The 24,281-nt window shown below is 46.2% G+C and overlaps 1 protein-coding gene across 1 annotated transcript in view; it reads right to left on the bottom strand.

Annotated features, from left to right (window-relative positions):
• The window catches only part of TSPAN17 (tetraspanin 17), a 144,895-nt gene that overhangs the window by 55,255 nt on the left and 65,359 nt on the right, over positions 1-24,281 (bottom strand). Inside the window, exons 2-3 of the mRNA XM_082256848.1 lie at positions 21,278-21,332; positions 5,701-5,843 (exon numbers count right to left, since the gene is read on the bottom strand). Coding sequence (XP_082112974.1) covers positions 5,701-5,843; positions 21,278-21,332 — 198 coding nt within the window. The remainder of the gene's footprint in view (positions 1-5,700; positions 5,844-21,277; positions 21,333-24,281) is intronic.

The raw sequence follows: 24,281 nt of genomic DNA, 5'->3' as shown, positions 1-24,281 counted from the left end.
CAGGGCTCAAACTATCAAGTCCTGACCTACTAGCCAGGCCTTAAGGGTTACTCGCCACAAGTTGTCCCACCCAACCCCGCCCCACGCCTAAACATGTCCTCAAATTAACTCATAAAATGACACTGTTAGCCCCCGTTCACATAGGGGCGACGCTACTTCGCACCGCGACCTCCGAGGTCGCGGTGCGAGCAGCGCGCCGCGACCTCGGAGCGGCCGCCACGGACTTCATAACATTGAAGTCTATGGCGGTCTCCTCCTGGTCGCCCCAAAGAAGCTCCGGACCCTTTTTCTAAGTCGGAGCGACTTGTGTCGCTCCTATTAGAACAGGTCCGCAGCTTCCCTATGGGAGGTCGCCTTAGTGTGAACGGGGGCTTAAACGTTTTTGCACTAATTACAAAAATAAATATTAACAACTTTATCAGTGCCCATCCGTGCCACCTCATCCATGCCACCTCATCCATGCCAGGGAAGAGAGGGGATAAGAAAGCCAGCCAATCACAGAGCGGGGATCACCCCGCTGTAACAGCTTTCATTTGAACTGCCGGGCGTTCATCACACACAGTCCCATCTCTTGGATCGGCTCCTATGGTAGACATCACACATCCCTGCGTTGGACCGGTGTTCTGTCTATCAAAAGGAGCCAGGCCAGGAGGCGTTGCTGTGTGTGATGGCGAGCACCCAGCAATTCAAATGAAAGCTGTTTCAGCAGGGCGATCCCCACTCTGTGATTATCCGGCCGGATTTCCTCTCCTCTTACTTTCCCCGGGGCGATCACTGGGAGAACTGCTCCCAAGGCAGCCCCACACTTGCCCTCAATCATTTCCACTCGCAAAATGAAAGCAAAAGATGTCGATGAGAAGAAGGTCTTTGCTGCAGAGAAACATCCCCATAACAGGATATTACCACCTCCATGCTTTACTGTAGGAATGGTGTTTGAATTGAAATCTGCCAGACATATCCCTTGCTGTTGTGGTCAGATGAGACTAAAATTTTTATTATTTGGCCTCAACACTTTGCCATGTGGCCTCAGAATCTTCAAGGTGCATTTTGGCAAAGTTCAGTCGTGACTGCATGTGTCCTTTGAGTGGCTTTTTTCTTGCAACCCTCCCATACAACTCACATTTGTGGAGAATTTGAAGTAGTTGCAGGAAATTATGACAAAGAATGGTCATTGTGTGACAATGTCTCAGAGTTGTTGTAGGTCTCTTGGTAACCTCTCTGACCAGTTTTCTCCTGGCTTTTTCATTCAGTTTGGAGCGAAGTCCTGATCCAGGGAGGGTCTGTGTTGTACCAAATACCTTCCACTTCTTATATTCTTAATGTGCTTCTATGCATTGATAAAGCCTTTGACTTTTTTTGTATCTCCTGACTTGTGCCTGTTTACAACTTTATCCCAGAGATCTTTTGACAGTGCCTTGCCACCCACGGTTTGCCTCAGTTGCACTACCAGGGACTGAAATGCTCTTTGAAAAGCATTTTTATGCTGAGCTTATCAAAATGACCACAGATGATCACATTTGAAAGAAAAATGGCTTTGGATGCCATTGAGAAGGAAATTAGCTACACCTGATTAAAGCATGGAGGTAGTAATACCCGGTTATAGAGCTGTTTCTCTGCAGCAGGGACTGGAGCATTTGTCAGGATAGAAGGAAAAAATGGATGGGACAAGATCCTGTCAAATCATTGAGGAAAATCTGCTGCCGACTGCAAGAAAATTGCCAATGGAAAGGTGGTTTACTTTCGAACACGATACTGACCCAAAGCACACAGCAAAAATGACCACATAGTGGTTGAAAGAGAAAAAGGTCAATGTCCTTGCATGGCTTGGTCAGAACCCAGACGTAAACCCCATTAAAGTCTGTGGAATGACTTGAAGGCTGCAGTCTACAAACAGTCACCATCACATTTAACTGAATTTGAGCAGTTCTGAAAAGAAGAGTGGGCAAATACTGCAATGTCTAGATGTGCAAAGTTAATAGAGACATATCCCAACAGACTAAATACTGACAAGGAGGTGATTCTTTTTAAACTCAGGGATTCGGATTTTAATTTTAAATTTTTTTCTGACATGACGGCATTATAGCTTTTACTTGGGAGTTATACAGTGTAAGTTGCACTGAGTATAAAACAAAAACCGTGTTAGTGTTCGTTTCAGGCTGCAGAGCAAGAAACTGACTTTAAAGAGGTGCAGATTCTTTTCTATACCCACTGTATTTGTACTTCTAACTTGCGCTCAGCTTTTTCTTTTGCTCTATTCCATTACTACGAGATGTAAACTTGTAAACCTTTTTTTCCTGCAGACACAAAAGTGAACTGGCGTGCCTACTGACATTATGTATTCTGAACCGGTTAGATGCATTTTCTACCATTTCTCTGCAACATAACATTTATCACCGATGACATACCACTACTCTAGATTCTAAAGTTTTCCCTTTATCATTTTCTTCTTCTACACTTGCTTTTGACAGATTGTATTGAGATCTTTACATTGTACCAACATTAAAGTTTACTTTTCGCAGTACAATATAGGTCACCACTTTATTTTATATTGGTACCCCTGCCATTCTGTCAGATAATGCACCGCTTCATCCAGAAAATTGTTGCAGTTACAAATGTTTAGGCATTATTTCTTTTTTGGTTTGTATTGGTAGGACACAAAAAAAATGGCGAAACAAAAAGCCAAATCTGACACATTCCATTAAAAATCTCTAAAAATGGACTGGACAAAAATTATTAGCACCCTCAATTTAATATTTTGCAGCCCAACCCTTGGAAAAAAAAAACAACTGAGATCAATGGCTTCCTGTAGCCATCAATGAGATTGGAAGGGTTTCTTTTCCCAACTGCTGTTTTGAGATCTCTCCACAGGTGCTCTATGGGATTTCGATCCGGACTCATTGCTGGCCAGTTCAATACTCTCCAGAGCTTTGTCTTAAACCAATTCTGGGTGCTTTTTGACGTGTTCTTTGGGTAACTGTCCTGCTACAAGACCCATTACCCTTGATGAAGACCCAACTTTCTGACAATGGGCTCTACATTGCAGCCCAGAATTCTTTGGTAGTCTTCAAATTTCATAATGCCATACACAGTCAAGACATTCAGTGCCGGAATCAGCAAAGCAACCCCAAAACAATGAACCTCCACCATATTTTACTGTAGGGACTGTCTTGTTTTCTTTAAAGGCATCATTTATTTTTCTGAAACCAGTAGAATGATGGGCTTTGTCAAAAAGCTGCAATTTTGTTTAGTCTGTTCACAGCACATTCTTCCATAAGGATTTTAGCTTCATCAGGGAAGTTTTAGCAAACTCGGATTAGTTTTTCTCTTTCGTCCACATCCAGAGAGAATAGCTACAGTGCCATGGGCTGCAAGCTTCTTAACAATGTTGCGCACAGTGGACACAAGATTAAGATCTCAGGAGATGGACCTTGTAATTGTCCATGCTTTTCCACAATTTTTGTTCTCAAACCCTCAGACAATTCTTTGCTGCTTTCGCTCTTCTCCATGCTCCGTGTGGCACACAGACAACAGAAAGGTTGAGTCAATTTTTCACCATTTTAACTGGTTACCGAAGTGATTTCTATATTGTCAGAACCTGTTAATTGATACAGGTGAGTTTAAAATACAAGTTACAGAAGCATTACGAACTTGGAACGCAATTCTTTCTTACAAGTTTTGAGAAGGTGCCAATAATTTTGTCCAGCCCATTTTTAGAGTTTTTCATGGAATGTGTCAGATTTGGCTTTTTGTTTTTTCACTTTTTTCGGGCATACCAATACAACCAAAAATAATAAACATGATAATGCCTAAACATTTGTAATTGCAACAATTTTGCGGGTGAAGTGGTGCATTATCGGACAGAAATGCAGGGATGCCAATATTTTTTGCCATGTATATCTGTTTCTTTGTCTATTCTTTAATAACCTTAGCTTTAGCTAAGCCAACCCCAACCAGCTATTACTATAAGAAATATCACAGTAGGGCATTTGATTCCCTTGGTCAACAAACTTCAGCCACACGTCTGTCAATGTTAACCTCACAAAAATGTTGAAAGTTCTTGTTTCAGCCACAGGCCATGCCCCTTGATGCATTCCATCCATATTAGCCCTAGTTGTACATTCCACCACTAAGACTAAGTGGTGAAACGTGCCAAGAGGTGAATGGCCAAAGCCAGAACTTTTTCGGTTTGAGGAAGTTAAAAGACAAAAGTGTGACCTAAGTGGCTGTAAAGGCTGAAGGTGTTTTACCTTAATGCATGAAAGTAAAAAACCTTCTGTGTTTCTCCCCAGCAGCCCCTTAATACTTAACTGAGCCTTTTCTTCATCCAGCAATGTGCACAAGAGACTCGGCTGTCCCAGGACTCCCTCTCCCTATTGGCGGAGACAGCAGAGGGAGCCATTGCTTTTTGCTCTACAGTGCTATAAAGAATTGAACGAACACACCAAAAACAATCACTTCTTTAGTACGGAGAATGTTGCTAGCTACAAATTGCAAATATTGCTGGCATTAGCAATTTGTTTCAGCAATTATTGCCCCACTGTAACGCTACTGTTAACTTTATCCATGCAGTAGGGTCCCTCCACATTATATGGGTTACATATGCTCATATAGCTAGAAATACATTTTGGAATACCTTATTCTTAACTCCCACAGGTTTCCTCTGCTCTGTGCGAATCATCCCCTAGAAGACACTCCACTTTGCTGCCTGACAAGTTGCAGCTCTGGGACATCTCAAATAATGCAGGACCAGCAGAATTAGCCCAGAACCTGGAAGCATCAGACAGAAGGAAATTGCTGGCTGCTGGGGAGTGAGAAATAGGTAACCATTTGCATGTACCCCCAACCAAACAAACATGTCGCACCCCAATGCATGGGTAAACTTAAGGTAGCAAAAAGTGAGGTTTTGAGCTGTGCTGTCATGCTTACTTTTATGCTGGTTCTTCACTGTAGTGTCTGAGTGTGGAGGAACCAGCAGAATTTCTACAAAAACAGGGCACACATTGGTTTTAAGTGCAGCTAATTACATGGTGCTAGATGGAAACAATTATAAACTGAAGGAAACTATTATGAACTGCTGTTTATTACTAAAAGCTATGCTTACAGTTAGCACACAGTTTTTGCAAAGCAAGAGTATAAGAAGCACCTCGGGAAGTCCAAGCCACACATTATTGCAATGGGAGATTGAATAGCATGTTAGGAAATCTCCCAGCAAGTTATCACTTAAAGGAATAATAGTAGTGCACATGTACTATTGCCAAACAAGTGTCACAAGAGATGGCCCTGTTGCCCTTTCCCTTCATGCATGCAAGAAAAGGCAGACATTTCCCCAACCTGTTCCTGGCAAGAAACCTTATTGTAATATTGCAAGTTAAAAGCTGGCCATACACTTTTTTGTTCAGTCTGCAGGCTAACAGATTTCTCCATCCATGCTAGGTGAATGGAGGAATTCCCCTGCCAGAGATGCTATTCTGACAGATAGCACCAGCAGCTGTCAGAACACTAAAATAGTGGCTGCATCAGATTGGATGCAAGTGTGGGTTCAGCTGACCAGGCCACCCATGGCTCAAAATTATGTCCCTGCTTATTAGGAACCAGGGTAAATTCCCTCTGTGTATGGTCAGCTTAAGACAATTCTTTAGGGAAGCACTTTCTTAAAAAAGACAGAAAACGAAGACAGAAGAGGTATAGGAGAGAACATACAAACTTCAGAAGTGAGGTGTTCTCCCGTAGAGCTCCAATGCAGCCTGCGAATCCCAGCACAAACATAACCGCCCCCGTGACCATAAAGAGCCACACAGGGTCAAATCCACCCAGGTCTGTGATGGATGAGATGTTGGATAGGACTCCCTGTGAACAAAACAGCGATAATATTAACACTTCCTAAAAAACACAAAGTCAAAACCAAGCAATAAAAAAAACGTAAAGTGTACATGTAAAATTGAACAACATTTTACAAAATACAGACAGACATACTCATTGGGGCGGGTGGGGGTTGTCTACACAGCTTACCTGGGTTTTTTAAATAAATCAAAAATCCAACATGGAGTCTGAACCCTTCATAATACCCATAGCAGGTATGCAGGCCCAAGGTCCCAAGTGCCAAGATCTCACTAATAATCGAGCATCCAAAAAGATACAAGAAGCGGCAAAGTAAATTGACGTGCAGATTAAAAAAAAATATATATTTTTTTTTAAATCCTAGAGAGCAAGGTTGCTTTTTATGTTTTGGATAAGAGATCTCCCTTTATTTCCTGTCCCACAAATATTACTAGAGGCCATGGAAACATTTTCATTATCTATGAAAAACAGCAACGCTTGTTCCATTCAGGACATCAGTTCTGCTCCTATACTGTTAGTTTTGGAATGGGATCTATGAAAAGCCAATCTTTGGATTACAACCAAATCCCTTTCTGGAAAACGCTTTGGAGATAGTGTCTCTGACCTTAAACCTTTATTCTTTAGTCAGAACTGGTCAAATAAATAAACAGGGCATTGAACTTTGGATTAAAGTGTAAACAAATTGTGCTTTTCCTATACATAGTTTAGTCTTTTCTGGGCTAGTAGCTGGCCAATCATGGGAACAGGCTGTCAGACAATATGAAGAATGTAAGCACAATCATGAGAAAACCCCATGGCTCCTAGGGTACAAAATGTTCACCGCAGGGTGGACTGTACACTGATCGCTCCCATATTCAACACCACAGATTGGATAGGCTTTCACTATGAAACCTCATGGCCATAACAGACTAACTCAAACAAGCGTGGCATAATATAAATGCATAGAAGCCATCGATAGAAAATTTGTACACTGCTCAAAAAAAAAAAAAAAAAAAAAATGAAAGGAAGACTTTTTAAAAAGCAGAGTATAGCATCACGTCAATTAAACCCCTGGGATATTAATCTGGCCAGTTAAGTAGCAGAGGGGGTTGTTATTCTGTTTCAGCTGCTTTTAACAGGTGAACTAGATTGGCAGCAATGAGACAACCTCTGAAAAACAGGAATAGTTTTACAGGTGGGAGACCAGTGACATTTTTTTTTCCCCTACTTATCTTTGACTGTTTTTCACTGGTTTTGAATTTGCCTGGGATCAGTGTCACTAATGGTAGCATGGAGGAGATACCTGGACCCTATAGATGTTGCACAGGCAGTCCAACTCCTCCAGGATGGCACATCAATATGTGCCATTGTCAGAAGGTTTGCCGTGTCTCCCAGCAGTCTCAAGAGCATGGAGGAGATTCCAGGAGACAGGCAATTACTTTACTTTAGGAGAGCTAGACAGGGCCGCGGAAGGTCCTTAACCCATCAGCAGGACTGGTATCTGCTTCTTTGTGCAAGGAGGAACAGGATGAGCACTACCAGAGCCCTACAAAATGACCTCCAGCAGGCCATTGGTGTAAAGGTCTCTGACCAAACAATCAGAAGCAGACTTCATGAGGGTGGTCTGAGGGCCAACGTGAAAGGGTCTGGAGAAGCCATGGAGAATGTTATGCTGCCTGTAACATCGTTCAGCATAAGACCGCTAAGGCCGACACCTGGCCCTCGATAGTACTCAAGGCCAGTTTCTGCTCAGGAAGGAAGATCAAGATCCGAGCCACCGAAAAAGAGCGAGGATAAACCCCAAGAAACTCACCATGCAATGTACGTCTTCCACGTAAGATGGTAGAGCTTTCTAGAAGAAGATTTTCTAACCTAACAGCGTTGGAATCACAGACTCAGACAAACCTCTATCCATCAGCACCGGGCATTCAACAGCCAAGGCTTTAAAGCCAGCGACTTTAAAGCAGTATTGAAGATTGGTCCTTGGGACAGCAGATCCTCCCAGAGTGGAAGCTTCCAAGGAATGTCAACGACGAGCCGCACCAGATCTGCGTACCAAGCCCGGGGAGGCCAATTGGAGCCCACTAAGATGACCAGAATCCCTTCTGCCTCGATTCTGTGTAGAAGTCTTGGCAGGCGCTTGAGAGGAGGGAAGGGGATAGGAAAGGCGTAAAATCAGACTATACTGACCCCACAGGGCCACCAGTGCCACCAGTGCGCCTGTGGCTTCTGCCAGAGGATCCCGTGACTGAGCCCCAAACCTCTGCACCTGTTGAGCCGAGACACCAACAGATCCACCTTGGGGATGCCCCACCAGAGATACAACTGATAAAACACCTCCGGATGAAGGAACCACTCCCCTTAGTCCAACACCTGGCAACTGAGGTAGTCCACCTGCCAGTTTTCTACCCCGGGAATGTGTACGGCGGAGACTGGAACGAACAAACCATTCTGCCCACCGAAGAATGCCGGCTACCTCCAGAGCGGCCAGGGCACTTCTTGTGCCCCCCTGGTGATTGACATAAGCCACAGCCGTGGCATTGTCTGATTGAATGTGCACTGGACATCCCTGATGACGATCCGCCCAATGTTACAGGCAGAGTCTAATCACTCGGAGTTCCAAGAAATTGATCGGTGGTCTGGACTCTTCCAGCGGACGCCTCCCCAGCTGGACAGGCTGGCATCCCCGGTGACCACTGTCCAAAAACAAGGGGAGGAAGGATTTGGCCAGCCAAAGCGCCGGAGAACAAAACCACCATATCAGGGACTCTTGTTTCCAGGCACATCCGATTGTCCAGACACTGCACATTCTGATCTCATTTGCCGAGAATCTTCCTTTGCAGGGACCTCGTATTGAACTGTGCAAACTGAACCACCTCAAAAAGGCAGACACCATCATGGACAGCAGGAGACTAATTGCAGCCAGCAGCTTCTGGAGTTTGTCCAGAGTAAGGAGCACTCTGGCTAAGGCCGAGTCCAGAGTCAGATCCAGATAGTCCGGCTTTGTGGACGGGAACCAGAGATGACTTCTGAAAATTCAGAATCCAGCCGAACTCCCTCAGAGTTTGTATGGCGAGCTCCAGGTTTTCCACCAGAGCAGTAGGAGACTCCGCTCGCAGGAGGTCGGCCAAGTAGCCCAGTACTGCGATCCCCCATTGGCGTAACAATGCTAGCACTGGGGCTAACACTTTTGTAAAGACCAGAGGAGCAGAGGCGAGACCAAAGGGTAACTCCACAAACTGATAATGCTCCTCTCCCTTGGCAAAGCGGAGGAAGCGCTGGTGACCAGCACATATTGGAATGTGAAGGCAAGCATCCTTGAGGTTGATAGAGGCAAGAAAATCCCACTGATGCAGGGATGCTACCATCATGCGAATTGACTCCATTCTGAACTACTGAACCTGCACAAAGCAGTCCAGTGCCTTGGGGTCCAGGATTGGAATCACCTTGCCTTCCTTCCTGGGAATTGTAAACGGGTCTGAGCCTTGAAAACATTCCGATGTCAGAACCGGGACAATCATCCCTTGAAGTAACAGGTCTTACACCGCCCCAAAACAGACCCTGTAAGAGTTCTGGGGACAGGTGCAAGTTGAAAGGAAAGAACCTAGCTGGGGGGGTAAGGGCGAAACTCAATCTTTTAGCCGGACCATATGACTTTGTGGATACACTTGTCTTGTACCAGGGAAATCCACGGGTCCGGAAACCAGCAAAGACATCCCCCCACCCCCAATACAAGTGAGGGCGTACCTTCATGCTGAAGTTGCCTTGTCTGCGGGTCTGGAGAAGCCCACTCTCGACTTGCCAGACCAAGTTTGCTTGGATCCACCAGAGGAGGCCCTAAAAGGCTTTGATCCCTTGTGAGTTGCCCCTGAGGGATGAAAAAACAACTATGAGCCAAGAAGAATGGCCAACGTCTACAGTGAGGATCCTTAGCTTACTAGGCTGTGGAAGAAAGGTACTCTTCCCCCCCTGTGAGACCCTTAACGTCATCCAGGGTAGCTCAAAAAACAGGTGATCGCCTTGAAAAGGAAGATCAATCAAGGCCTTTTTAGAAGTCTGGCCTGCAGACCAACATTTGAGCCAAATTATACGCCAAAGGACCACTGCTGAAACCGAGAGCCTAGCAACTAGGGAAGCCACCTGCAAAGAGGCATCACAGAAACTGCAGCCCCCCAATAGGTCAGCCAGCTAAGCAAAGGCAGGGGGGAGCTGCTCCCCCTCCAGGACACGGGGAAAAGCTTAGCCCACTCAGTCAGAGTTTGCAACACCAGTGCAATGGTGTATACCAGCCTCAGTGCTGAACCAGCCACAGTGTACATACTGCGGGCCACAGCCTCCGCCTTCCTGTCAGCTGGGTCCTTAAAAGACGGGGACTTTTCATCCGGAATCATGGTTGCCTTGTTCAATCTAGGGACTGGAGGGTCCACCACCGGCAGACCTGTCCACTTTTTAAGACAGGACTCATAGGGGTACAGAAAAAAAAAAAAATCGCTTAGGGACGAGATGTTTTGGTCGTTCCCACTCTTTAGTGACAATTCTGTTAAAATAGGCACTCTGGATGGCTTGTGAATGCCAAAGGGAACCAAGGCCTCCGTCGCAGCTTCAGCTGTGGCCTCCATTTTCAAGGTCTCACGCACAGATACAATCAGCGCCTTTTCGTGCGCGGCTACAGGAGTACAACTCCACCAAAAACCACCATTGGTGAATTTGATCACAAAGAAAATGGCTGCGCTCAATGAGCTGCAAGAAAATGGCGCATGACTATATATAAAAAAGTCAGTCAGTCCTCTGTCCAATAGAATTCCGCCCTGATGAAGACAAGTGACCCTGTGTTGATACGCGTAGGGGAGGGGCAAGGACAGTGATGGCACTCGGTGGCTAGGTTGAACCAGCTTTCCAGGAGTGTGGACTGACGGCTTGCAGGCACGAATTAAACCGCTGTTGGAGGATATTTTGTATGTTTAGTCTGGTGCATTATACATTATTGTTTTTAATAAAGTTATGCTTAAGGGTACAAGCACTATTGAATTCTTTCTTCATATGGGACATTGCAACAGTAATGTGGAGGAGTGGAGTGAGGAGACAAGGAGTATGTATTGGGGCTAACCGAATACTAATCCCCAGGCCGGAGAGGTAAAAAGGCGCTTTTTCGACCGAGCTTAGGTGCGAGGTCACATCATTTGAGGTGAGAACCCAATTATAAGAGGGGGGGGGGGAGAGCACTCATCGTGGTGACACATGGATGTGTTCCATTTATTTACACAAAAGAAGGAGGAAGAGTGAGCACCCTGTACATCACGGATGTCGGTGGCGGGGAGGATTATCACAATATATTTGCATAGAATCTGCATAGTTATAGACTTTGTTTTTTTAAAAGAAGCATTTGATTATATCACAAGTTTTATTAATTCATGTGTTGCCACTAGTATAGCACACTTGCCACAACTGAGGTTCCAACTGTTATTTATGTATACATTTCTTTGGAAGTTTTATATAAAATTTAGCGCAGTGCTAAGGTTTGCTTTAGGGTCCTTTCACGCGGGCTTTCCACCGGCAGACTCAGTTTTCCTCAGCGGGGATCGATCCACTGATCCCCGCTGAGCAGGTGGTTGATAGGTCCATCTCCGATTACTTTGCAGGGACACACCTGTCAGATCCCCACTTTCCTCTATGGGAGATCAGATGAAAAACGGACCGCCTGTCCATTTTCATCTGATTCGATCCTCCAGACAGATGGAAAATAGGGTTTCAATCTGTCTGGATTTCACAGACAGGATCACATAGCAGCGAGTGTCAGCGGAGAGATCACCGCTGACATCCGCCGCTCCATAGGGGTGCAGGGAGCATCCAATCAGGTCTGCCTGAATAACTGACAGGAAGGCCCGTGTGAAAGGGGCCTTAGTATGGCACTATACACTTCAGAATGAGATGGTGATCAGTGCTTGCAACTGGCTTGATTGAAGTAGTATTGGTCGTAGTAGCTCGCAGAAACATTTGATATTTGGGGAAAATTATTTGAACCCCTGCAGATTTTGTAAGTTTGCCCACTTACAAAGAAATAAAGGTGGGTCTATTATTTTTATCATAGGTGTATTTTAAATGATAGAGACAGAATAGCAACCACAAATCCTGAAAAGACACATGATACAAATGTTATAAATTAAGCGGCAGTTCAGGGAGTTAAAAAGTATTTGATCCCCAAGCAAGACATGACTTGGTGGAGAAACCCTTGTTAGCAAGCACAGAGGCAAGACGTTTCTTTTAGTTAGTGACCAGGTTTGCACACATCTCAGGAGGGATTTTGGTCCACTCTTCTCTAAACCCTTAGGGTTTCTTGGCTGTCGCTTTGCAACCTGAAGTTTCAGCTCCCTCCATAAATTTTCCTAAAGGATTAAAGGAGTTGTGAAGGCAGAAGTTTATCTTCATGCATTCTATGCGTGAAGATAAGCCTCCTATGTGTTGCAGTCGACCCAGCACCCCCTAATACTTACCCGAGCCACATCTCTATCCAGCAATGTCCTTGAGTCCCTCAGCTGTCCAGGAATCTCCCTCCTGATTGGCTGAGACACAGCAGCAGTGTCATTTGCTCCCGCTGCAGTCAAAGTCAGTTAGCCAATCAGTAGAAAGAAGAGGTAGGGCCAAAACGGCAGCACTGTGTCTAAATGGACACACGGAGCTGCAGCTCGGCACCCCCAGAGCTGCAGCTCAGCGCTCAGAGCTTATTGCAGTTGGGGCACTCGACCGGAAGGAGGGGCCAGAGCAGCAAAGAGGGACCCGAGAAGAGGAGAATCCTGAGCAAAACAAACTGCACAGAGGAGGGAAGTAGAACATGTTTGTTATAAAAAAACAAAATCACACACACACACACACACACACACACACACACTTTACAAGCACTTTAAGGTCTGGAAACTGACTAGGCCATTCCATGACCTTAATGCACTTCCTCCTAAGCCACTTCTTTGGCAGTAGGTTTGGGATCATTGTCATGCTGAAAGACCCGTCTTCAGTGTTCTGGCTAAGGGAAGAAGGTTCTCATCCAAGATTTTACAATACATGGCCCCGTCCATTGTCCCCTTTAATACAGCAACAGAGAAATAGCCCCAAAGCATAATGTTTCTTTACTGTAGGAATGGTGTACGAGTCATAGTCATTTTTCTTCCTCCAAACAGAAGAAGTGCTGCGGTCAGATGAGACCAAAATTGAACTCTTTGGCATTCACTAGCCTCGCCGTGTTTGACTCGCTGTGAAGCTTGGGGCTGTTTCTCTGCTAAAAGGTACAGGCTGACTTTGCCACATTGAGGGGCCAATGAATGGGGCCATGTATTGAAAAACTCTTAGATGAGAACCTTCTTCCGTCAGCAAGAAAATTTAAGCTGGGTCGTGGATGGGTCTTACAGCATGACAATGACCCAAAACATACTGCCATGTCAACAAAGGAGTGGCTCAAGAAGAAGCACATTAAAGATCAAGAGTGGCCTAGTCAGTCAGCCAAGAAACCTTAAGGATTTATACATGATCTGTAAAGAAGAGTGGACCAAAATCCCTCCTGAGAGGTGTGCAAACCTGGTCACCAACAAGAAGCGGCTTACCTCTGTGCTTGCCAACAAGAATTTCTCCAAGCAACATTGGTTGGTTGGTGATCAAATATTGGGATTTTTGTACTTACCGTAACATCCATTTCTCCAAGTTCATCAACGAACACAGCAATCCATTAAATCGTAACTAGTGGGTCATATTGCCTTCTCCAAGAGTAGGACTAGGCAGAACACCTGGCTACGCCCATGGGCCGTCCTCAGCTGGTATATAACCCCCCCTCTCTGCTCTAGGTAATCAGTTTAGTAGCAAGCAGTATTATAAGTATCAGTACCCAATAGAGGGGTGGGTGCTGTGTCAGTCGATGAACTGAATGGATTTTACGTAAGTACAAAAAAATGGGTTTTTGTCTTACCGTAAATCTTTTTCTCTGAGGTCCACTGGTTGATATATATACAAAAATGGCCGCCGAGGCTGAATACAGCCATGGCAAAATGGCGGCGCCATGTGTCACCCAGGGAATTTGTAGCCCACCAAGGACCCCCCCCACAGCTCATCACCTAAATAACACCCCCATCCAGAAACAGCCGTGCACCCCAAAGTGGAACTAAGGGAGAAGAATGGGGGCAGGTGAGGGCGACCATTACAGGGAAATCCCCGCTAGGGAGAAGGGGGGGGGGGGGAGACCATGAGGGGAGGAAGGACCATCCCCAGGAAGGACCCGTGTCCACCTCAGCATTTCCCAGAGAAAACAGGGGGGACATGACTCCCCACACCTCGGAACCAAGCGGCCACCACTCGCGGCTGTCCACTGCGTCAACTTGGAATGAGGGTGCTGTGGCAGGAGGCACGCTGCAACTCTGCTCATGACCATTGTCATGACCAGGGCTATGCGACCTCCTGAGGTGTTTTACTCGCCGTCCAGCCCCCGTCCAGTGGGGCTATGTCACGGCCAACCTAGCGCAGAGCTAATAGTTGGGTCATGCTCGCAGGCCAGACTGGGAAGGCATGAAGGATCTACGATATCCAGTGCATCGCCCAGTCCGGCTGTTGATTATTTTCGGTTCCTGTGTGAACTACAAAAGGAAGAGAAAAAACTCTAGGCAGGAAAAAAAAACTGGAGTCCTATAGAATGGAGTGATGGTATACCCCCTGGGACTGCCCCAGGAGCGTAGCAAAAATGGTTTCCGCCTAGTCCTACTCTTGAAGAGAGCAGCATAAGCCCAAGGGTCTAAGAAGACATGGAGCTGTGTCCGTCAATGAACGAAAGAAATCTCAATTTTGTTTTTCGTTCATTGACTGACACAGCGCTCCATAAATCATAACTAGTGGGACATCCAAAGCAGTGCCAAAAAGGAAAATGAGGGGTGGGGAAAATAACCCAAGGCTAAAACATAAGAGCCCTTAACCAGGACACAGGAGCCCCGTCTGAAAAATAAAGGTTTAAAGAAAAAAGAGAAAAAAAAAAAAAAACACAAACACACCTCAAAAGGGAACAGCCCCTCTTAAACAGCAGCCTGCAAAACTTTGCGGCTAAAAGAAGCATCAGCAGATGCCAAAGTATCTACCCTATATATTTTTGTGAAGGTATGCACAGACTACCAAGTAGCCGCCTTGCAAACTTGCGATATTGAAGTCTGATGAAGGAAGGCCCAAGAAGCAGTCAGCGCCCGAGTAGAATGGGCCGTGACAGGGAAAGGTGGAACCTGAACTTTAATGGAATAGGCCTGAGTCACCGTCTGTCTGATCTATCTGGAGATGGTGGCCAAAGAAACGGCCAGCCCTTTTCTTGGTCCGTCCGTAACCACAAAAAGCAAATCTGACCGCCGAAAAGACTCAGTAGCTGCCAGATACACCCAAATCACATGAACCACATCCAAGGTATGCAAAGCAAATTCCTTGGGATGAGCCAGCTTGGGACACAAGGCAGGCAACACAATGTCCTCATTCAAATGGAAGTCAGACACAACTTTGGGCAGAAATGATGGACAGGGACGAAGAACCACTTTATTCCTATGGACCATCAAATGGGGACTGCGACAGGATAATGCCGCCAATTCCGATACCCTTAGGGTGGAGGTAATAGCCACCGAGAATGTCCCCTTCTGGGATAACGTAGACAAGGGAATCTCCCGAATATTCTCAAATGGAGGTTTCGGAGAACCGAACACACTAAATTTAAATCCCATGGCGGCAAAAGAGACCGTACAGGTGGAGCCACATGTCGAACCCCCTGAATGAAGGTACGAACTAAAGAGTGCGTGGCTAGGGGGGGGTCGCTGAAAGAAGATTGCCAAGGCAGACACCTGGCCCTTGATGGTACTCAAGGTCAACTTCTGATCAATGCCCTGTTGAAGAAAGGTGAAGATCCGAGCGACAGGAAAAGCTTGAGGATGAGCGCCAATCGACTCGCACCAAGAAATGTACCCTTTCCACATAAGATGGAAAAAGACTTCCTTGCCTTCACCATAGTAGGGATCACTGATCCAGACAGACTTCTATCCTCTCAATACCTGGCTTTCAATAGCTAGGCCATTAAAACCAGTGACTAAAGCAGGATGGTAGATTAGCCCTTGGGACAACTGGTGGAGGAAGCCCTCAAGGGACGTTTATGGCCACCAGACTGATTGGAAGATCCCCGCCCTTGATTCCTTGCAGGAATTGTGGAAGCAGCCTGAGCCCGAAGAGGATACTGTCCTTACTGTGGCCCTTGGACGCCTGCGGCGCCTGCCAGAGAAATCCGTGATCTTGCCACGAACCTCGATTTCCTCCTGTGGAGCCGAACCTGCTAAAAGGAGCTGCATGTAGGACTGTGCAAACAGAACTGTCTTGAAGGTGGATACCACTGGACTCAGAACCTGTATGCAAAATAGGAGAGAGAACTAGCTGTAGGAGAGAGAACTAGCTGTATGACAGCAGCCCGTGAATCACAGCCAGTGGTCCCTGAAATTTGTGCAGAAGAAGGACAACCCTGGTCAGAAATATTATCAGACCTAGGTAAATCAATTCCCTGGACAGGTATAGAGGGGACCTTAGGTAGTTCAGATATCACCTGAACCTTTACAGGAATTAAATCCACACAAGGAGACTCCTAAAAAACCTGAAAAGGACAAGCTTGTCCCCCCTTACTGGGTACCCACAAAAAGAAACATTTTGCGGATCTCCTTGATGCTCACCAAAGAAGTCCATGGGGCATGAAACAAATGAAGATGTCCCCCCACCCCAATAATGGGTGAGGGCACAAAATCATTTTCTGTGGGATGAGAAGGAGGGCCCCCATCTGCGGCAAGGCTCCTTCCATTTCCTTGACTGTGGCAGGAAGGTACTTATCCCCCCTGTGATACCCTTAAAGCGGAGTTCCGGGCACAAAAAAGATTTTTTTTTTTGTGCCCCTCCGCTAGGTATGCCGCACCTGAAAAGGAATTGGATAGTTATTTTTTTTTTTGTTTACTCACCTTTTTATTGACGATCGAAAATACTCACCTATGACAGCTTCCTCCTCCAGCGCCGAGGCTCACCCCGTCACTTCCTGCCTCGCGATGATTCCTGGGAGCTAAACGTCATAGCTCCCAGGAATCAATGCGCCGCACCGGCCCCACTCGTCATTTCCGGGCGACGCCGCATTCCCCTGCTAAACAGCTTCTGGGCATGCCCAGAAGCTGTTTAGGAATGCGGCGCCGCGCCGGAAGTGACGAGAGGGGCCGGTGCAGTGCATTCTGGGACACGAAGACGCGGAAGAAGACAGAGAAGAGGACCGCGCCGGCTTCAGCTGCCCACAACCGAGATGGAAACGCTGTGGAAGAAAATTTCTAAGTAAGTATTTCTTCTAAAAGGTAAGTGCGAACCGGGACAGATCAGAGGCTAGCCATTGTGGAATGTGCTAGCCCTGACTGTCCCGGGGGTATGTTCAACAAAAAAACTTTTCTCTGCCCGGAACTCCGCTTTAATGTTGTCATCCAGGGTAGCCCCAAACAAGCGATTGCCTTGAAATGGCAAAAAAAAGAGTTTTCTTAGAGGCTTGGTCTGCGGACCAATTCTTAAGCCACAGCACATGCCTAACTGCAGCCCATGGACCAACAGATCCGCTAAATATACATAAGCAGTGGGGACCTGCTCACCCCCAGGCCCTGGCACAAAAGCTTGGCCCATTCAGTTAGGGTCTGAGACACCAGGGCTGAGGCAAAGACTGGCCGCAAAGCCGAACCAGCCAAAGTAAACATGCTGCGTGCCACAGCCTCCGCTTTCTTGTCAGCCGGGTACGTGAAGGATGGAGATTCTTCTACTGGGATCATGGTTGCTTTATTCAACCTGGAAACCGGAGGGTCCGCCACTGGTGGACTAGTCCACTTTTTTTTAAAAGGGACTCCTCAAAAGGGGTAACATACAGCAAAACCTTTGGGGACCACAAAGGGTAATTTTGGTTGTTCCCACTACTTCCAGGAAAACCTGTAAAACCTGTCAAAATAAGGCACATGAGGAAAAACCTTTGGAGTACAATGCGACTTGTTCGTACCAAACAACACAGCCACGTCCGTGGCTACATCAGCTGCATCCTCCATTTTTAAAGTCTCACGCACTGCAGGTCTACCAGCGGTTTTTCATTCACTGCTGCAGCCATGAAGGAATCATCCTCACTATCGGATGAATCAGAGGGTGGGATATTAAATTCCCCTGGATGGGCCATGTCCATGGCAGCATCAGGCTCAAAATCAGATGAGACAGCCTAAGCAGAAAAGGCGGGGGACAGTTCCTCCTGGTTCTTTGCCCACACGCCACTTTCACCCGGGACACTAAGGACTGCAGGACCACCATCAATGCAACCATGGAAAGCTGGGGTTCCGAGGGACCTTCCACCTCCATGAGGGGGTCAGTGGGGGAGATGTAACACGAAGGCTCCATAAAAAGAAAGGAAGACCTTGCAGCACAAAAAACAATCTTTTAGCAGCACTAAAGGATCCACTCAAGGCTTAGGGTACCCATCAGCAGAGAGCGAGATAACAGGGACCCCAAAGACCCACCCTACCGACCAGAGGAGCACAGAGAATTTGAATCCAGCATCATGGACGCTATCCCTGTTCATATGTCCCGGGCACAGGAAAAGGAAACTGAGGAAGAGCTTTGGCATCCCCACGAGGTTTCAGTTGTCTCCCGCATCTCCCTGACTAAGGCAAAATGGCCCCCATGACATCTTGCTACACAAACATGGCCACCAACCGGAGACCAGCCAGACTAAGGGAAAATGGCCACCATCAGCTACAAATACTGAAGCATGCTGCCAGGATCTTTCCTGCACCGGGACCCCCCTCCCCTGCACTATACCCACACTTCAAACATCAGGGCATGCACCTAGGGGTCTCCTACACTGGGACCCCTCCAGACTACAGGGCGGGACACACACACTATCCCAGGACCCTTACAGAGTGGGGATAGCGGGGAGACCCCAAGGGGTCTCTGCTGCATTCTCTACCCTGGGACCCCTACCAGACTCTAGGTCCAGACAGGGAGGAAATGTGAATGGGGAAGCCCAGCTCAGTGAGGGATTTAAGGATGGGAGGAGGGAACCTGCAGGCAGGTCCGACCGTCCTGCATCCATGGTGCGGGTAACGCTCCAGACAGAACTCCACGTGCTCGCTGGCTGGGCGGACCACTGGATCTAGATTATCAAGCTAGTCATCCAGCCCGGCAGTTGACTGTAGATCTCCCGAGAAAAAAAAAAGATGTAAGGAAGGAAATTGCTAGGACCAGAGATCCCAGCCGGGAGCCTAGGTCCTTACTCCTGACTAGACAGATTAAAACTGATTACCTAGAGCAGAGAGGGGGGTTATATATACACCGGCTGGGGACGGCCCATGGGCATAGCAAGGTGTATTTTGTTCTGCCTGAGTCCTACTCCTGGAGGAGGCAATATAACCCACTAGTTCGGATTTATGGAGCACTGTGTCCGTTGAACGAAAGAGAAACGTATTTAACTCACTGAACAGCAACTTAAATTTAGAGCATTTGTTTTGTGTTTTTTATGGAATTTTGGTTAACATTCTGTCTCATTTAAAATACACTTATGACAAAATTTATAGACCCTTCATTTCTTTGTAAGTGGTCAAACTTACAAAATCTGCAGGGGATCCAATAAAATTTTTCTTTCCCCCACTGTATGTAGTGAGAGCAAGGGGGAGGGGGGGGGGTGGTGAACCTCGACTACATGTCTGAATGGACACAGGGAGCTACAGCTTGGATGCCCCCATAGGCTGCATGCTGTGGGGGCAATCGACAGGAGGAAGGGGCCAGGAGAGCCGGCGAGGGACCCAAGAGGAGAATCTGGGCTGCTCTGTGCAAAACCAACTGCACAGAGGAGGCAAGTATAACGTGTGGTATTTTTAACCACTTAAGCCCCGGAGGATTTGGCTGCTAAAGGACCAGGGTTTTTTTTGCGATTTTTTACTGCGTGACTTTAACGGACAATTGCGCGGTCGTGCGACGCTGTACCTAAACGAATTTGACGTCCTTTTTTTCCCACAAACAGAGCTTTCTTTTGGTGGTATTTGATCACCTGTGCGATTTTTTGATCACGCGCTATAAACAAAAAAAGAGCGTAAATTTTGCAAAAATAACAATATTTTTCACATTTTTTTATATGAAATTCCCCAAAAAAAAAGTAAAAATCAAAATTTTTTAACATTTTTCGGCCAATTTGTTTTATGCTACCTATGTTTGGTAAAAAAAAAAAATCGCAAAAAGCGTATTTTGATTGGTTTGCGCAAAAGTTATCGCGTTTACTAACAAAGAGAAAGATTTTTGTCATTTTTGGTGTTTTTTTTTTTAACGCGTAATGGCGGCGATCTGCGATTTTTTTTTCGGTACTGCGACATTGCGGCGGACAGATCGGACCCTTGACTGACATTTTTGACACTTTTGGGGTTACCAGTGACATTACTGCAGTAATCAGTGCTATACATATGCACTGTTACTGCAAAAATGACACTGGCAGGGAAGGGGTTAACTTTATTGGACAGGGAGGGGTTAAGTGTGTCCTAGGGGCGTGCTTTCTACTGTGTAGGGACATTCCTATTGGTGTAAAAGCAAAGATCAACCGTTCTACATAGTAGAACGGTCAGATCTTTACTTTTACACAGGGAGAACTGACAGGCAGCTTGTTTACACAAGCTGCTCTGTCTTTCTCCCTTCACAGGAGCGATCGCAGTGTGACTGGCGGACATCGAGTCCGCCGGTCACACGCACTGACTTGCCTGTGAACGAGCCGCGGCGGGCGCGCGCCTCGGCGGGCGCGCGCCCGCCCGCGATAGGCTCGCAAGTCAGTGACAGGCGAGTGACGTACCGATACGTCACTCTGCCTGGCCGGGGCTGACCGCCGCAGTATATAGTCGTGCGGCGGTCGGCAACCGGTTAAAGAGAAAAAACAAAAAAAAAAAACCAAACATACGACTTTAGTATTACTTTAAAATGAAAAGGCTGAAGTTAGAAGCTGATTGGCTACCATGCACAGCTGCACCAGATTTTACAATCTCTAGTTTTAGTAAATCGCCAACAGTGCAATCACAGTAGTGAATTAAGAAAAAAATTAAAATAAAAATAAAAAAATAGTAATAATATCATCACAACTAAAGTTCATATGCAAAAAATAGATAAACCAGTCTTCCACCATCCAATCTTAACTGGCTGAAAATCTTCCTTGCACAACTTGCATGTGCACATGCACATCCACAACCCCTACCCCCCATTATTATGGGCATTCACAAGATGCCAATACTACTATAAACCTAGCCAAGTGCAGGAATTTTAGAGACGGACAAGGGCCAAATTGTATGGTCTGCACTGGGTCAGAGCAACTCCTAAAACTGCAGCTCTACAAGCTCATCTTACACAGAAGAGTTTTGCTATATCTTTTAGAACAAAAGTAGACTGGTACTTGCCTTTTCTGCCCATGCCCACAATCCAATAGCCAGGAAAGAAGCTCCTAGTAACTATAAAAAAAAGAAAAAAAAAAAAAAACAACAGGTTAACAGTTTAGAATATACAACATTGATAAACTACAAAAAAGTACTCAAGTGTAATATATAAAATTTCCAGTTAAAAAAAAAAAACAAACACAGTATACATTCAACACGTCCAAAATTATATATTTCAAATTCCAAAACCTTAAAATGGATCCAAGCATACTTCTAAAATCCACAGTTGAAAAAATGTGGTTTAAAAATGTATATCAGTTGCTCCTGTCATACAGGACAGCCTTAACTCCCTGAAGACTACACTGTTCAAAAAAACTAAAGGAACACTGAAAGCACATCAGATCTCAATGAGAAAAAAGGATTTTATCGTAAGACAAAAAAAAAACAATTTTTTTCCCTGACTAGTTTTGCATTTGGCTACCGATAGCACAAGGTGATACCTGGACCCTATAGAGGTTGCACAGGCAGTCCAATTCCTCCAGGATGGCACATCAATAGGTGCCATTGCGAAAAGGTTTGCTGTGTCCCCCAGCACAGTCTCAAGAGCATGGAGGAGATTTCAGAAAAAAGGCAGTTACTCCCAAGTGCTGGACGGGGCCGTAGAAGGTCCTTAACCCAAAAGCAGGACTGATATCGGGTTCTTTGTGCACAGAGGAACAGGAAGAGCACTGCCAAGTTGAAAGGGTTAGGTTGTTGGGTCTTATGTTGGAAGGTAATAGTAGTTTCTGCCACCATCCCTAAGAGTCGTGTGTAGTTTGTGATGCCTCAGGTCAGATTGGGGATTTTAAGGGCAGGAGTAAGAGATATAAATGATGATAGGTAACATAAATAGTTATAAAATAGGCCCAAATGGGCCTTTACCCATTCACCCTTAAGTTTTGTAAATACTATATTGTTTAAATAAACTATTTATGTTACCTATCATTTACATCTCTTACTCCTGCCCTTCAAAATCCCCAACCTGACCTGAGGCATCACAAACTACACAAGAGCACTGCCAAAGCAGTGGTCTCTGACCAAACAATCAGAAACCGACTTCATGAGGGTGCCCTGAGAGCTCGATGACATCCTCTAGTGGGCCCTGTGCTTTTGTCACTGAACACTAGAATTGGCAGGTCCGCGCTACTGGCACCCTGTGCTTTTCACAGATGAGAGCAGCTTCAACCTAAGCACATGTGGCAGACGTGAAAGGGTCTGGAGAAACCATGGAGAATGTTATGCTGCCTGTAACATCCTTCAGCATGACCAGTTTGGTGGTGGGTCAGTAATGGTCTGGGGAGGCATATCCATGGAGGCACAGACCTCTACAGGATAGACAATGGCACCCAGACTGCCATTAGGAATCGGGATGAAATCCTTTGACCCATTGATAAACCCTACACTGGTGCAGTGGGTATGGGTTGCTCCTGGTGCCTGACCATGCCCGGCCTCGTGAGTATGCAGCCAGTTCCTGGAGAATTAAGGAATTTATACCATTGAATATCCCTCACGCTTGCCTGATCTAAATCCAAGAGAACACCTCTGGGACATTCGATTTTGGTTCATCTGTTGCCACCAGGTTGCACCTCAGCCTGTTCAGGAGCTCAGTGATGCCCTGGTCCAGATCTGGGAGGAAATACCCCAGGACACCACCTGTTGTCTTATTGGTAGCATGCCCCGACGTTGTCAGGCATGCATACAAGCACGTGGGGACCATACAAACTAATGAGTACCATTTTGAGTTGCTGCAATGAAATTTCAGAAAAATGGACTAGCCTGCCGCAGCATTTTTTCACAGATTTTTGGGGTGTCTGAGTTCAGCCCTCTGTTGGTCGCTCATTTTTCATTTCCATCAAACCACGTGGCACCCTTTCACTCCTAACACATTACCCAGTCCATATCAATATAGATTATCCAGCATGATAATTTCTCTGATGTTGTTTGACGGACACAGCTCCAGAATCTTCTTGACCATTGGGTTATGCTGCCCCCTACAGGGAGCAGGGCACTAGGCAGGAAAAAGCTTTACCACGCCTATGGGGCAGTCCCAGGGGGTATACTCCCACTTACTGCGGTTAGGCATTCAGTTTTGTTGCAACAGTGTCCGAAGAAAAATAACCCAATACAGAGGGGGGTGGGTGCTGGGTTCGTCAACGAACATCAGAGAAAAAAGGAATTTATAGCAAGACAAAAATCCAATTTTCTCTTTCATTCATTGACGGACACCGCTCTAGAACCTTCTCTAACTATTGGGACGTCCCAAAGCAGTGCCAAAATGAGGGGTAGGGACAAAAAAAAAAAAAGAAGCAGAAAAAATTCCCAAAGCCAAATCAGGTAATATGGAGCTCAACCAGGAACAACTGGAGCTCAACTAAAAAAAGCAATACACCCACAAAAAGGACAAAGTACCCTTAAACAGTGGCTTGCAAAACCTTGTAGCCAAAAGCAGCATCCGCAGATGCCAACACATCTACTTTGTAGAATTTTTGAAAGTATGCACAGCCAACCAGGTGGCTGCCTTGCAAACCTGCATCACTGTTGCCTGATGGCAGAAGGCCCAGGAAGCACCAAGTGTCCACGTAGAATGTGCCTGAACAGGGAAAGGAGGAACCTGACCCTTGATCAAATAGGTCTGCACTGCCGGAAACGGTCAAAGCAGACGCGGCCAACCCATTGCGAGGTTCATCCGTAAGCACATAAAGGGAGTTTGATTTCCTAAACGATTCAGTTGCCGCCAGGCACACCCTGATCTCCCAAACCACATCCAGAGAATGCAAGGCAAGCTCCTTAGGATACTTAGGTTAAGGACACAGGGAAGGCAACACAATGTCTTTATTCAGATGGAAACCAGAGACAACCTTAGAAAGGAACGACTGACAAGGGCGAAGCACCACCATCTCTGTGAACTACCAGATAAGGAGGACAAGACAAGGCTTCCAGCTCGAACTCCCTCCGTGCGGAAGTAATTGCCACCAAGAAGGCTAC

Source organism: Pelophylax lessonae (genome assembly GCF_965119305.1).
Source record: "Pelophylax lessonae genome assembly, chromosome: 4".
Taxonomy (NCBI): Eukaryota; Metazoa; Chordata; class Amphibia; order Anura; family Ranidae; genus Pelophylax; species Pelophylax lessonae.
The sequence above is the reverse complement of the archived record's forward strand: the minus strand, read 5'-3'. Positions and strand labels throughout refer to the sequence as shown.